This window comes from Phalangium opilio, unplaced genomic scaffold (assembly GCF_054372755.1).
Source record: "Phalangium opilio isolate 3A_F unplaced genomic scaffold, DU_Popi_V2 ptg000089l_1, whole genome shotgun sequence".
In the NCBI taxonomy this organism is placed as follows: domain Eukaryota; kingdom Metazoa; phylum Arthropoda; class Arachnida; order Opiliones; family Phalangiidae; genus Phalangium; species Phalangium opilio.
The window spans coordinates 2,473,221-2,486,477 of NW_028324194.1; the positions used below are offsets into that span (position 1 = coordinate 2,473,221).

The 13,257-nt window shown below is 44.2% G+C and overlaps 1 protein-coding gene across 4 annotated transcripts in view; it reads right to left on the reverse strand.

The window, feature by feature from the left end:
• The window catches only part of LOC149646959 (uncharacterized), a 29,656-nt gene extending 17,759 nt beyond the window's left edge, over positions 1–11,897 (reverse strand). For 3 of the 4 annotated variants that reach the window (XM_089849770.1, XM_089849769.1, XM_089849767.1), the window contains exons 1-4: positions 11,518–11,896; positions 11,339–11,431; positions 11,183–11,271; positions 6,055–6,607 (exon numbers count right to left, since the gene is read on the reverse strand). In XM_089849770.1, coding sequence (XP_089705896.1) covers positions 6,055–6,607 — 553 coding nt within the window. In that variant the 5' untranslated portion in view covers positions 11,183–11,271; positions 11,339–11,431; positions 11,518–11,896. Of the gene's footprint in view, positions 1–6,054; positions 6,608–11,182; positions 11,272–11,338; positions 11,432–11,517 lie in introns of all 4 variants that reach the window. The other variant, XM_089849768.1, reaches the window with a different exon arrangement.
• Between the last annotated feature and the right edge of the window lie 1,360 nt (positions 11,898–13,257).

Sequence of the window (13,257 nt, forward strand, 5' to 3'; positions counted from 1 at the left end):
AGACAAGGATTTGACCTTAGCCATTCCAACCCCTCCAGACAAGGATTTGACCTTAGCCATTCCAACCCCTCCAGACAAGGATTTGACCTTAGCCATTCCAACCCCTCCAGACAAGGATTTGACCTTAGCCATTCCAACCCCTCCAGACAAGGATTTGACCTTAGCCATTCCAACCCCTCCAGACAAGGATTTGACCTTAGCCATTCCAACCCCTCCAGACAAGGATTTGACCTTAGCCATTCCAACCCCTCCAGACAAGGATTTGACCTTAGCCATTCCAACCCCTCCAGACAAGGATTTGACCTTAGCCATTCCAACCCCTCCAGACAAGGATTTGACCTTAGCCATTCCAACCCCTCCAGACAAGGATTTGACCTTAGCCATTCCAACCCCTCCAGACAAGGATTTGACCTTAGCCATTCCAACCCCTCCAGACAAGGATTCGACCTTAGCCATTCCAACCCCTCCAGACAAGGATTTGACCTTAGCCATTCCAACCCCTCCAGACAAGGATCTGACCTTAGCCATTCCAACCCCTCCAGACAAGGATTTGACCTTAGCCATTCCAACCCCTCCAGACAAGGATTTGACCTTAGCCATTCCAACCCCTCCAGACAAGGATTTGACCTTAGCCATTCCAACCCCTCCAGACAAGGATTTGACCTTAGCCATTCCAACCCCTCCAGACAAGGATTTGACCTTAGCCATTCCAACCCCTCCAGACAAGGATTTGACCTTAGCCATTCCAACCCCTCCAGACAAGGATTTGACCTTAGCCATTCCAACCCCTCCAGACAAGGATTTGACCTTAGCCATTCCAACCCCTCCAGACAAGGATTTGACCTTAGCCATTCCAACCCCTCCAGACAAGGATTTGACCTTAGCCATTCCAACCCCTCCAGACAAGGATTTGACCTTAGCCATTCCAACCCCTCCAGACAAGGATTTGACCTTAGCCATTCCAACCCCTCCAGACAAGGATTCGACCTTAGCCATTCCAACCCCTCCAGACAAGGATTTGACCTTAGCCATTCCAACCCCTCCAGACAAGGATTTGACCTTAGCCATTCCAACCCCTCCAGACAAGGATTCGACCATAGCCATTCCAACCCCTCCAGACAAGGATTTGACCTTAGCCATTCCAACCCCTCCAGACAAGGATTTGACCTTAGCCATTCCAACCCCTCCAGACAAGGATTTGACCTTAGCCATTCCAACCCCTCCAGACAAGGATTTGACCTTAGCCATTCCAACCCCTCCAGACAAGGATTTGACCTTAGCCATTCCAACCCCTCCAGACAAGGATTTGACCTTAGCCATTCCAACCCCTCCAGACAAGGATTTGACCTTAGCCATTCCAACCCCTCCAGACAAGGATTTGACCTTAGCCATTCCAACCCCTCCAGACAAGGATTTGACCTTAGCCATTCCAACCCCTCCAGACAAGGATTTGACCTTAGCCATTCCAACCCCTCCAGACAAGGATTTGACCTTAGCCATTCCAACCCCTCCAGACAAGGATTTGACCTTAGCCATTCCAACCCCTCCAGACAAGGATTTGACCTTAGCCATTCCAACCCCTCCAGACAAGGATTTGACCTTAGCCATTCCAACCCCTCCAGACAAGGATTTGACCTTAGCCATTCCAACCCCTCCAGACAAGGATTTGACCTTAGCCATTCCAACCCCTCCAGACAAGGATTTGACCTTAGCCATTCCAACCCCTCCAGACAAGGATTCGACCTTAGCCATTCCAACCCCTCCAGACAAGGATTTGACCTTAGCCATTCCAACCCCTCCAGACAAGGATCTGACCTTAGCCATTCCAACCCCTCCAGACAAGGATTTGACCTTAGCCATTCCAACCCCTCCAGACAAGGATTTGACCTTAGCCATTCCAACCCCTCCAGACAAGGATTTGACCTTAGCCATTCCAACCCCTCCAGACAAGGATTTGACCTTAGCCATTCCAACCCCTCCAGACAAGGATTTGACCTTAGCCATTCCAACCCCTCCAGACAAGGATTTGACCTTAGCCATTCCAACCCCTCCAGACAAGGATTTGACCTTAGCCATTCCAACCCCTCCAGACAAGGATTTGACCTTAGCCATTCCAACCCCTCCAGACAAGGATTTGACCTTAGCCATTCCAACCCCTCCAGACAAGGATTTGACCTTAGCCATTCCAACCCCTCCAGACAAGGATTTGACCTTAGCCATTCCAACCCCTCCAGACAAGGATTTGACCTTAGCCATTCCAACCCCTCCAGACAAGGATTCGACCTTAGCCATTCCAACCCCTCCAGACAAGGATTTGACCTTAGCCATTCCAACCCCTCCAGACAAGGATTTGACCTTAGCCATTCCAACCCCTCCAGACAAGGATTCGACCATAGCCATTCCAACCCCTCCAGACAAGGATTTGACCTTAGCCATTCCAACCCCTCCAGACAAGGATTTGACCTTAGCCATTCCAACCCCTCCAGACAAGGATTTGACCTTAGCCATTCCAACCCCTCCAGACAAGGATTTGACCTTAGCCATTCCAACCCCTCCAGACAAGGATTTGACCTTAGCCATTCCAACCCCTCCAGACAAGGATTTGACCTTAGCCATTCCAACCCCTCCAGACAAGGATTTGACCTTAGCCATTCCAACCCCTCCAGACAAGGATTTGACCTTAGCCATTCCAACCCCTCCAGACAAGGATTTGACCTTAGCCATTCCAACCCCTCCAGACAAGGATTTGACCTTAGCCATTCCAACCCCTCCAGACAAGGATTTGACCTTAGCCATTCCAACCCCTCCAGACAAGGATTTGACCTTAGCCATTCCAACCCCTCCAGACAAGGATTTGACCTTAGCCATTCCAACCCCTCCAGACAAGGATTTGACCTTAGCCATTCCAACCCCTCCAGACAAGGATTTGACCTTAGCCATTCCAACCCCTCCAGACAAGGATTTGACCTTAGCCATTCCAACCCCTCCAGACAAGGATTCGACCTTAGCCATTCCAACCCCTCCAGACAAGGATTTGACCTTAGCCATTCCAACCCCTCCAGACAAGGATCTGACCTTAGCCATTCCAACCCCTCCAGACAAGGATTTGACCTTAGCCATTCCAACCCCTCCAGACAAGGATTTGACCTTAGCCATTCCAACCCCTCCAGACAAGGATTTGACCTTAGCCATTCCAACCCCTCCAGACAAGGATTTGACCTTAGCCATTCCAACCCCTCCAGACAAGGATTTGACCTTAGCCATTCCAACCCCTCCAGACAAGGATTTGACCTTAGCCATTCCAACCCCTCCAGACAAGGATTTGACCTTAGCCATTCCAACCCCTCCAGACAAGGATTTGACCTTAGCCATTCCAACCCCTCCAGACAAGGATTTGACCTTAGCCATTCCAACCCCTCCAGACAAGGATTTGACCTTAGCCATTCCAACCCCTCCAGACAAGGATTTGACCTTAGCCATTCCAACCCCTCCAGACAAGGATTTGACCTTAGCCATTCCAACCCCTCCAGACAAGGATTTGACCTTAGCCATTCCAACCCCTCCAGACAAGGATTTGACCTTAGCCATTCCAACCCCTCCAGACAAGGATTTGACCTTAGCCATTCCAACCCCTCCAGACAAGGATTCGACCTTAGCCATTCCAACCCCTCCAGACAAGGATTTGACCTTAGCCATTCCAACCCCTCCAGACAAGGATCTGACCTTAGCCATTCCAACCCCTCCAGACAAGGATTCGACCTTAGCCATTCCAACCCCTCCAGACAAGGATTTGACCTTAGCCATTCCAACCCCTCCAGACAAGGATCTGACCTTAGCCATTCCAACCCCTCCAGACAAGGATTTGACCTTAGCCATTCCAACCCCTCCAGACAAGGATTTGACCTTAGCCATTCCAACCCCTCCAGACAAGGATTTGACCTTAGCCATTCCAACCCCTCCAGACAAGGATTTGACCTTAGCCATTCCAACCCCTCCAGACAAGGATTTGACCTTAGCCATTCCAACCCCTCCAGACAAGGATTTGACCTTAGCCATTCCAACCCCTCCAGACAAGGATTTGACCTTAGCCATTCCAACCCCTCCAGACAAGGATTTGACCTTAGCCATTCCAACCCCTCCAGACAAGGATTTGACCTTAGCCATTCCAACCCCTCCAGACAAGGATTTGACCTTAGCCATTCCAACCCCTCCAGACAAGGATTTGACCTTAGCCATTCCAACCCCTCCAGACAAGGATTTGACCTTAGCCATTCCAACCCCTCCAGACAAGGATTTGACCTTAGCCATTCCAACCCCTCCAGACAAGGATTTGACCTTAGCCATTCCAACCCCTCCAGACAAGGATTTGACCTTAGCCATTCCAACCCCTCCAGACAAGGATTCGACCTTAGCCATTCCAACCCCTCCAGACAAGGATTTGACCTTAGCCATTCCAACCCCTCCAGACAAGGATCTGACCTTAGCCATTCCAACCCCTCCAGACAAGGATTTGACCTTAGCCATTCCAACCCCTCCAGACAAGGATTTGACCTTAGCCATTCCAACCCCTCCAGACAAGGATTTGACCTTAGCCATTCCAACCCCTCCAGACAAGGATTTGACCTTAGCCATTCCAACCCCTCCAGACGAGGATTTGACCTTAGCCATTCCAACCCCTCCAGACAAGGATTTGACCTTAGCCATTCCAACCCCTCCAGACAAGGATTTGACCTTAGCCATTCCAACCCCTCCAGACAAGGATTTGACCTTAGCCATTCCAACCCCTCCAGACAAGGATTTGACCTTAGCCATTCCAACCCCTCCAGACAAGGATTTGACCTTAGCCATTCCAACCCCTCCAGACAAGGATTTGACCTTAGCCATTCCAACCCCTCCAGACAAGGATTCGACCTTAGCCATTCCAACCCCTCCAGACAAGGATTTGACCTTAGCCATTCCAACCCCTCCAGACAAGGATCTGACCTTAGCCATTCCAACCCCTCCAGACAAGGATTTGACCTTAGCCATTCCAACCCCTCCAGACAAGGATTTGACCTTAGCCATTCCAACCCCTCCAGACAAGGATTTGACCTTAGCCATTCCAACCCCTCCAGACAAGGATTTGACCTTAGCCATTCCAACCCCTCCAGACAAGGATTTGACCTTAGCCATTCCAACCCCTCCAGACAAGGATTTGACCTTAGCCATTCCAACCCCTCCAGACAAGGATTTGACCTTAGCCATTCCAACCCCTCCAGACAAGGATTTGACCTTAGCCATTCCAACCCCTCCAGACAAGGATTTGACCTTAGCCATTCCAACCCCTCCAGACAAGGATTTGACCTTAGCCATTCCAACCCCTCCAGACAAGGATTTGACCTTAGCCATTCCAACCCCTCCAGACAAGGATTTGACCTTAGCCATTCCAACCCCTCCAGACAAGGATTTGACCTTAGCCATTCCAACCCCTCCAGACAAGGATTTGACCTTAGCCATTCCAACCCCTCCACACAAGGATTCGACCTTAGCCATTCCAACCCCTCCAGACAAGGATTTGACCTTAGCCATTCCAACCCCTCCAGACAAGGATTTGACCTTAGCCATTCCAACCCCTCCAGACAAGGATTCGACCTTAGCCATTCCAACCCCTCCAGACAAGGATTTGACCTTAGCCATTCCAACCCCTCCAGACAAGGATTCGACCTTAGCCATTCCAACCCCTCCAGACAAGGATTTGACCTTAGCCATTCCAACCCCTCCAGACAAGGATTTGACCTTAGCCATTCCAACCCCTCCAGACAAGGATTCAACCTTAGCCATTCCAACCCCTCCAGACAAGGATTTAACCTTAGCCATTCCAACCCCTTCAGACAAGGATTTAACCTTAGCCATTCCAACCCCTCCAGACAAGGATTTGACCTTAGCCATTCCAACCCCTCCAGACAAGGATTTGACCTTAGCCATTCCAACCCCTCCAGACAAGGATTTGACCTTAGCCATTCCAACCCCTCCATACATTCCTGGCCATACCAAATACCGTGACAATACACCTACCAGCTTCATCTTCCCTGTCTTCTTCTTCCTGAAAGGTTTCAGAGACATCTGGATGCATCATTCGATAATGAGCATCCATGCTAAGAACATCGGCCGCGATGTAACAGCAATGTTTGCAATATTTGGCGGTTTTACTTTTATGCAACTTGATATGTTTGACCAGAAGACTTTTAAGATTTGGGCAATAGTCGCAATGAGGACATTTATTTTTGGCGTCATCTTGAACTCCCGGACTCGGTTCGACTTCTTCGAAACCGTCCTTTCTTACGAATTTCGAGATCTCGCAACCGTTACAGTCAAATTTGACGCAGACAGTACATAAGTTGTTGAAGGTATTGGGGCCATTTTCGCATTGGGCTTGTACGGCGTCCGTAAAGGTAGCGAGATCGTCGTTGAGATCAGGAGGTTCCGTTTTTATAGGACAGTCTTCTTCAATATCGGAATTGTCCGAGTTCATAAGGTTTGGAATTATCAGCTCCTCATTAGCGAGTGAACCAATAATTGCAGTGGGATGACCTCCAATTTTGGTTTTCGTTACGTTTGTATTAGACATCTTTAATGAGAAAAAGGCAAAATATAAGAGTTAGTACGAAATCTTTACATTGAAAATCCCTGACTTTTCCAGGTTATCCCTGACCAAATTTTGCCACCAATATCCCTGATCATTTTAAGGTGTTTATCAGAGCCCACTTCATAATTACACCTGTCTCATATTTAGCAATCCCTGACTTTTTAGGAAAAACTTTTAAATCCCTGACTTATCCCTGACTTTTTCCCCTAACAGGGTTCATACAACTTTTGGAAAAAAATTCCCTGAGATTTCCAGGTTTTTCCCCATATACTTCCCTGAATTTTCCAGGTTTTTCCCGTGTATGGAGTATCCTATGGGGCAAATGTTAACGAAGGAGGGGGGGGGGCAAATAGGACTATTGCATAATCAAAGGACATCCCCGTATCTCTAATATATCCAGAGTTATGAGCCTCCAAAGTATAGTGTAATGTTTACGAACATTTTGCTTAATTACTCGGCCCCTGTTTGACGCAAATTTCCCTGATTTCTCTGAATTTTAGTAAAAATTTTAAATCTCCCTGAGTTTTCCCTGAGGTTTCTGTCAACTATTTATTTCCCTGATTTTTCCGGGTTTTCCCTGTTTTCCAGGCTTGTATGAACCCTGCCTAATTTTCATATCCCTGACTTTTCCAGGTTATCGAGGTTCCGTACGAACCCTGTACCATGAAAAGGGCTCCTTAGCATAAGTTTATAATATATGTTCAGTAAGTATAACATTATGTACACTTCGTAATGCTAGAGACTTACAGCTCTAGTTCGAGATCGACAAGCTAGAATTGCAGACTACACTCGGTTAATTTTGTAGACATCTAGGTCCTATTTAGTCTGTACTAAGCCTTTGACAGCGCCCCATATTCACCAGGCGTAGCTTTACCCTGAATCTCTGACCTACGTCAGTAACACGTGACAAAACTTATGGAACATTTGGTCTTAGGAATATGAATAAATGTGTGGTTAAAGGGCCAGTCAGAAAGATTTATTAACGATCTGAATTTTGTAGTCCATTTAGGTTCTATTTACTTTTAACTAAGCCTTTGACAGCGCCTTACCAGGCGTCGCTTTACCCTGAATCTATGACCTACGTCACTTCATGACAAGCTCTTACCTCAGTAACAAGTGGCAAAACTTATGGAACATATCTTATGGAACATTTGGTCTTAGGAATGTGAATAAGTGTGTGACTAAAGCGCCAGTTTAGAAAGGTTTATAGACCTAAAAATAAAATAAACAAGCTGGCTATACAATACGCCCGTTAAGGGGCAGATTAAAAATGAAGCAAGCGCCATCTAGTGAACAGAAATACAAACTCAAAGGTGACATTTTTTCATTGGCTGAAAACATTCTGACACTAAATGAAGCAAGCGCCATCTAGTGAACAGAAATACAAACTCAAAGGTGACATTTTTTCATTGGCTGAAAACATTCTGACACTAAATGAAGCAAGCGCCATCTAGTGAACAGAAATACAAACTCAAAGGTGACATTTTTTCATTGGCTGAAAACATTCTGACACTAAATGAAGCAAGCGCCATCTAGTGAACAGAAATACAAACTCAAAGGTGACATTTTTTCATTGGCTGAAAACATTCTGACACTAAATGAAGCAAGCGCCATCTAGTGAACAGAAATACAAACTCAAAGGTGACATTTTTTCATTGGCTGAAAACATTCTGACACTAAATGAAGCAAGCGCCATCTAGTGAACAGAAATACAAACTCAAAGGTGACATTTTTTCATTGGCTGAAAACATTCTGACACTAAATGAAGCAAGCGCCATCTAGTGAACAGAAATACAAACTCAAAGGTGACATTTTTTCATTGGCTGAAAACATTCTGACACTAAAATTCTGCCTGTGCGCATTTCTAAGCGAACCAATAAGATCACCCCTCATTCGTGAAAGCCCAGTTTAGAAACTCGTAAGGCCGTTGTAAATTTTGAATGAATTTATTTTTAGGTGTATTAATGATCTGAATTTTTTTTTGTACTATGATAGCCATAGGAGAGGGGTAAGACCGTAAGGGGCTTCGGGAAATTGATAAATCATTCGACTTGGTTGGGCACATTTAGGTCGGTTAGGTACCTTCCTTCTGAATTTCAGAAAGACTGTCTTAGTAACGAACAGATTCAGCTTTTTGTTAATCACCAATATACTATTTGAGTTTTACCGAGGAAGAAATAAAAAAGCTTATTATTTACTCGTATTCAACCTCACTTGATGATACTGTAAAAGTTGAGGCGCAGTAATATGTAATGTCATGAGTTTATATGTTCCATATACTTCGTAATGCTAGAGACTTACAGCTCGAGCTAGTTCGAGAACGACAACCGAGAATGGACTACACTCGGCTAATTTTGCAGTCCATCTTCCAATTTAATATGTACTAAGCCTTTGTCAGCGCCCCATTCACCAGGCGTAGCTTTACCCTGAATCTATGACCTACGTCACTCTCACTTCATGACAAGCTCCAGTTTGTAACCAGTGACAAACTTATGAAACATATTTTACTTATGTCTATATGCATAGTGAAACATGAAGAAAATGTCTCTGAACAATTTTAAAATTCAAATTAGTTTATGATTTCATAGATAATTTTAAATTAGCGCCTCCGACCAATCACGTAACGCCCTAACCTTTTGTTAAAAAAAAAGTTTTATTCAAGAATTCAACAGAGTTGACCTTAAATAGAGGTATCTTAGAAGCCTTATTGTGACGTCACCCATGCTATTTGCCCATAAAACTAAAGCTGTATCAAACTGAAACATGGCCGCCCACTGCTAAAGCTAAGCCTGTGACGTGCAGCGTGAGAAATAAGGCCTGGACCAGTTTAAAAATTAAATCGGAGGGGGGTCAGTGGTCCACTTGACAACTAATAAAATTCAAGGGTAGCCAGAGTCCAGACAATATCTTAACTAATTTAATTATCCACTTCTTTAGTTTAGCAGACGACACGCCCTGGTCAATGGTCATGGACCAGTTTATTTATACCAGACCAGGGGGGGTCGCTGGCCCAATGTCCAGTTTTAACAAATCCTTATTTCCCACCCTGATCTCAGAAGCCTTATTGTGACGTCACCCATGCTTTTTTGCCCATAAAACCAAAGCGGTACCAAACTGAAACATGGCCACCCACTGCTAAAGCTAAGCCTGTGACACGTCACCTAGGCACTGACGTCACAGTTATGTTAGCTCTATTGTTATGGTCAAGGGCGATTAATCGTAGTGAGCTCCATCTATGGACTTCAATCTTTAAGACACCCATCTTGAGAGCAGCCGACTGATTTAACCTTGCGAATTCATTACCTATTCATAAATATATACTGCGCATAAACTATTTTAGAATTCTTTTGAACCCCTGACAGGAACGGCAAATCTCGGTTCCTGTGGAGCAACTAACTTGATGGCTAATCTTCTGCCCACCAATTTTACCTTGCCAAAGGCAGGAACCAATAAGAACTCGTCCACGAGGGCGGAGCTAAAACTAGCCTTTGCTATAAGCTTAGTGGGTCACTCAATTCTACCCTGTTCTCGAAAAACTATTTCGAGTACTCATTGAAAGGAATATTACTCAAAAGCTCTATTTCGAGTACTCGTTCTCCAAAAAACTCGGAGACCACTTCGGTAGGAAGGGAGTTCCAGATGGGAATAGTCCTCCTGAAGAAGGAATGCTTCATAGGGTCTTTGTGGGATTGATGTAGAAAAAGTTTATGAACGTGCCCTCGAGTCATATGGGCTTTGGGGGCAGCAGTAAAGTAGGTCTGACCTCTCATTTTTGCAGTACATCTAGTCCTATTTAGTCTGTACTAAACATTTGATAGCACCTCACCAGGCGTCGCTTTACCCTGAATCTCTGACCTAACTCGATCACTTCATGACAAGCTCCAGTTTGTAACCAGTGACAAACTTATGCTATTACGTAGAGTAACTGGATAACCGATGGTACCGAGATATTAACATTTATAGCAGATGACCGGCGCTTGTTCCCTGTAACTGCCACAGAAGAGGATAGGGAGCAGGAGTAACCCAACCCTCGAGGAAGCTAGCTCCCTCTTGTCAAAGAAGCACTCTGCCGCTTTACCAATCAAACTTAAGAAATATTATCTTAAGGGGTGTGATGCTTTTCATTCACAGTAGTTTGGGATTTCCCGAATAATTTACGCCTTTCAAGTGGCTTGGAGATGGGCCTGAAAAGTTTCCAGCAACAGGGCTGGGCCAGTAATAATAAGTGTGCTACCACGAAGCTAGGGGGGGGAAAACTCTGACGTCAATATTGGGTCCCGAATTTGTATTGCCCAAGCTGACGACGTCTCGCGACTGCCAATATGGTCGCCTGAAAATAAGGTAAGATATAAGAGCATGTGACGTCACTACAAAGTTCGTGGTAACACTATAAAATGTTAAAACACGCTAAGCCTTTGTTAGAGTACAGCCTACAAGCATCAAGGGATGATGGGAATGAGGGGTTCAACTGATTAACCTGCTTAAGTAACACAATAACCTAACCTAGACAAGAATGTGCTACAATTTTAAACCATCAAACTTTTGCTAAGTACTTACGATTTGAAAAATATTCTGTTAGCTGCTCACGAAATGTCTGTAGCTTAAAAATGTTCTCCTTGGACTTGGAAGTAGTCTTGTTAGTGGATCTAGTTTTAATGACGTAAGTTAGTAGTAAAATAACAATCTCTAGTTTATTGTAAATGTTAAACGAACAGTTAAATATTTCACGTGGTTCTCAATGATCCTCGAAGTACCTCGAGCTCCTCACCATGTACAGGACAAGGACCATCTAATCTCTTGCCAAGGCTTAACAGAAAAAATGCAATTATATAGATGTAATTTTGAGGGAGTTGTTTTCGCTCTAAATACCCATATTAATCAGAAAAACATACCATAAAATGACATTATTTATTGTTATCATAATTTATTGAAAAAAATTCAATAATCGTCCACATGTACGTATCACCTTCAGGTTGCAAATTTGCAATTGGAAGCCGAAAATATGAAGTGGGCCGTTGTGGGCGTTCAGCAAGATGAAACAAATGAAACGGCGCTAGAAGAAACTCGTAAGTCCGGCTTTATTGGTAGACTTTCCGAACAGCAAGGAACGCCGTAAATGCTGCTGTACCAATGACGAAGGATTTAGTATGGCGGTTATGAATTCGCCATATAAATTTACTAGCTAATTTTTGTAAGTTACAAAATAAAATTGTTTATTTTCAAATGTTAGGAACTAGGCCTATTGGATTTGGCTACCAAAACCAATCGAAAAACTAATATATTGGCTGACTTGAGGGGTATACGGACTAAATACCCCCAAGACAAAAGACCCCCGGCCATAATCCCCCCATTTTTGACAACGTAAAAAATCCCCCCTCTCTCATGACAAAATCCCCCGGTCATTTTCCCCCAATCCGAGGAAATAGTACAAAATACCCCCACCCTCTAGATAAAATTCCCCCAAGCTCTTGACATAATCCCCCCACCCTCTAGACAAAATCATTTGGTCATAATCCCCCCCCCCCCCCCGACAGTGGTTAGGTTAGAGTTAGGTGAGTAATATTTTATAAATAACTTTAAAATGTTACGCCTTTTCCAAAATATTGTTGTTTATTTTCATTGACTTCCCAAAATAATATGCCTTTTCCAAAATATTGTTGTTTATCTTCATTGACTATCCAAAATAATATGCCTTTTCCAAAATATTGTTGTTTATCTTCATTGTCTTCCCAAAATAACATGCATTTTCCAAAAAATTACATTTTGTATTTACTTCTGATATAACATTACTCTTTTTTGCATAATATTGTTCTTTTTTTTATATTTAATATAATAGAGATTTCCCTCCCTATCAATCACAGTTTGGGGGGAATTCGACCTGGGGCAGGGGGGAATTTGTCCTCGAAATGCATTCGGGGGGGAAATTTTCCGGGGGATTTTGTCGCCTACGTTAGGGGAATATGTCCATTTCTTTTCTGATGGGGGATTATGTCCAGGGGGGATTATGTCCTACATTCGACTTGAGGTGTTAGGAATGTTGAAACGATTTAGGCCGCGTTTAGGTCTAATACTGTTGTTCTAAAAATGACAAACAACGACTTCTGGCGACAAAAGGAGGTAGGTATTCATATAGCAACAGAAAAGCCGGGAACGTTGCAAACTTGCGAATAATACTAGGCCTAATGCAACGTGTTATTTGTTTTTATAGGCCTAGGCCTATATTTAAATGTTTAGTTTTAATAAAAAATAGAATTATTTAGCAAGTGAAAACTGAAATAAGCATAAATGAAACCGATTATTGCATTTTTTCAGTAAATTATGATAACAATTCATAAACAAATTGAATAGAGAATGTAAGCCTTTGTTTGATGTTTTTCCGAGTGTCATCACCGCCTCCTATATTAAATCCAAGCCCGTTCGCCGTCCCAAAAAATTTTCCAGAAGTGGATTTTTAATTCGCCAGTCTCTACCGCTAGAGGCGCGATTTTACCGTGACGTAAGAGATTTTGAAAACGACCGTTATTTTCCTCTTTTTGAATTGGTTAATTAATGTCTATGCTAGGTTGGAGATCTTTGATATTTCAGATGAAATAAATAAATTAAAATGGCTAAAACAATTAAACATGTTCCTA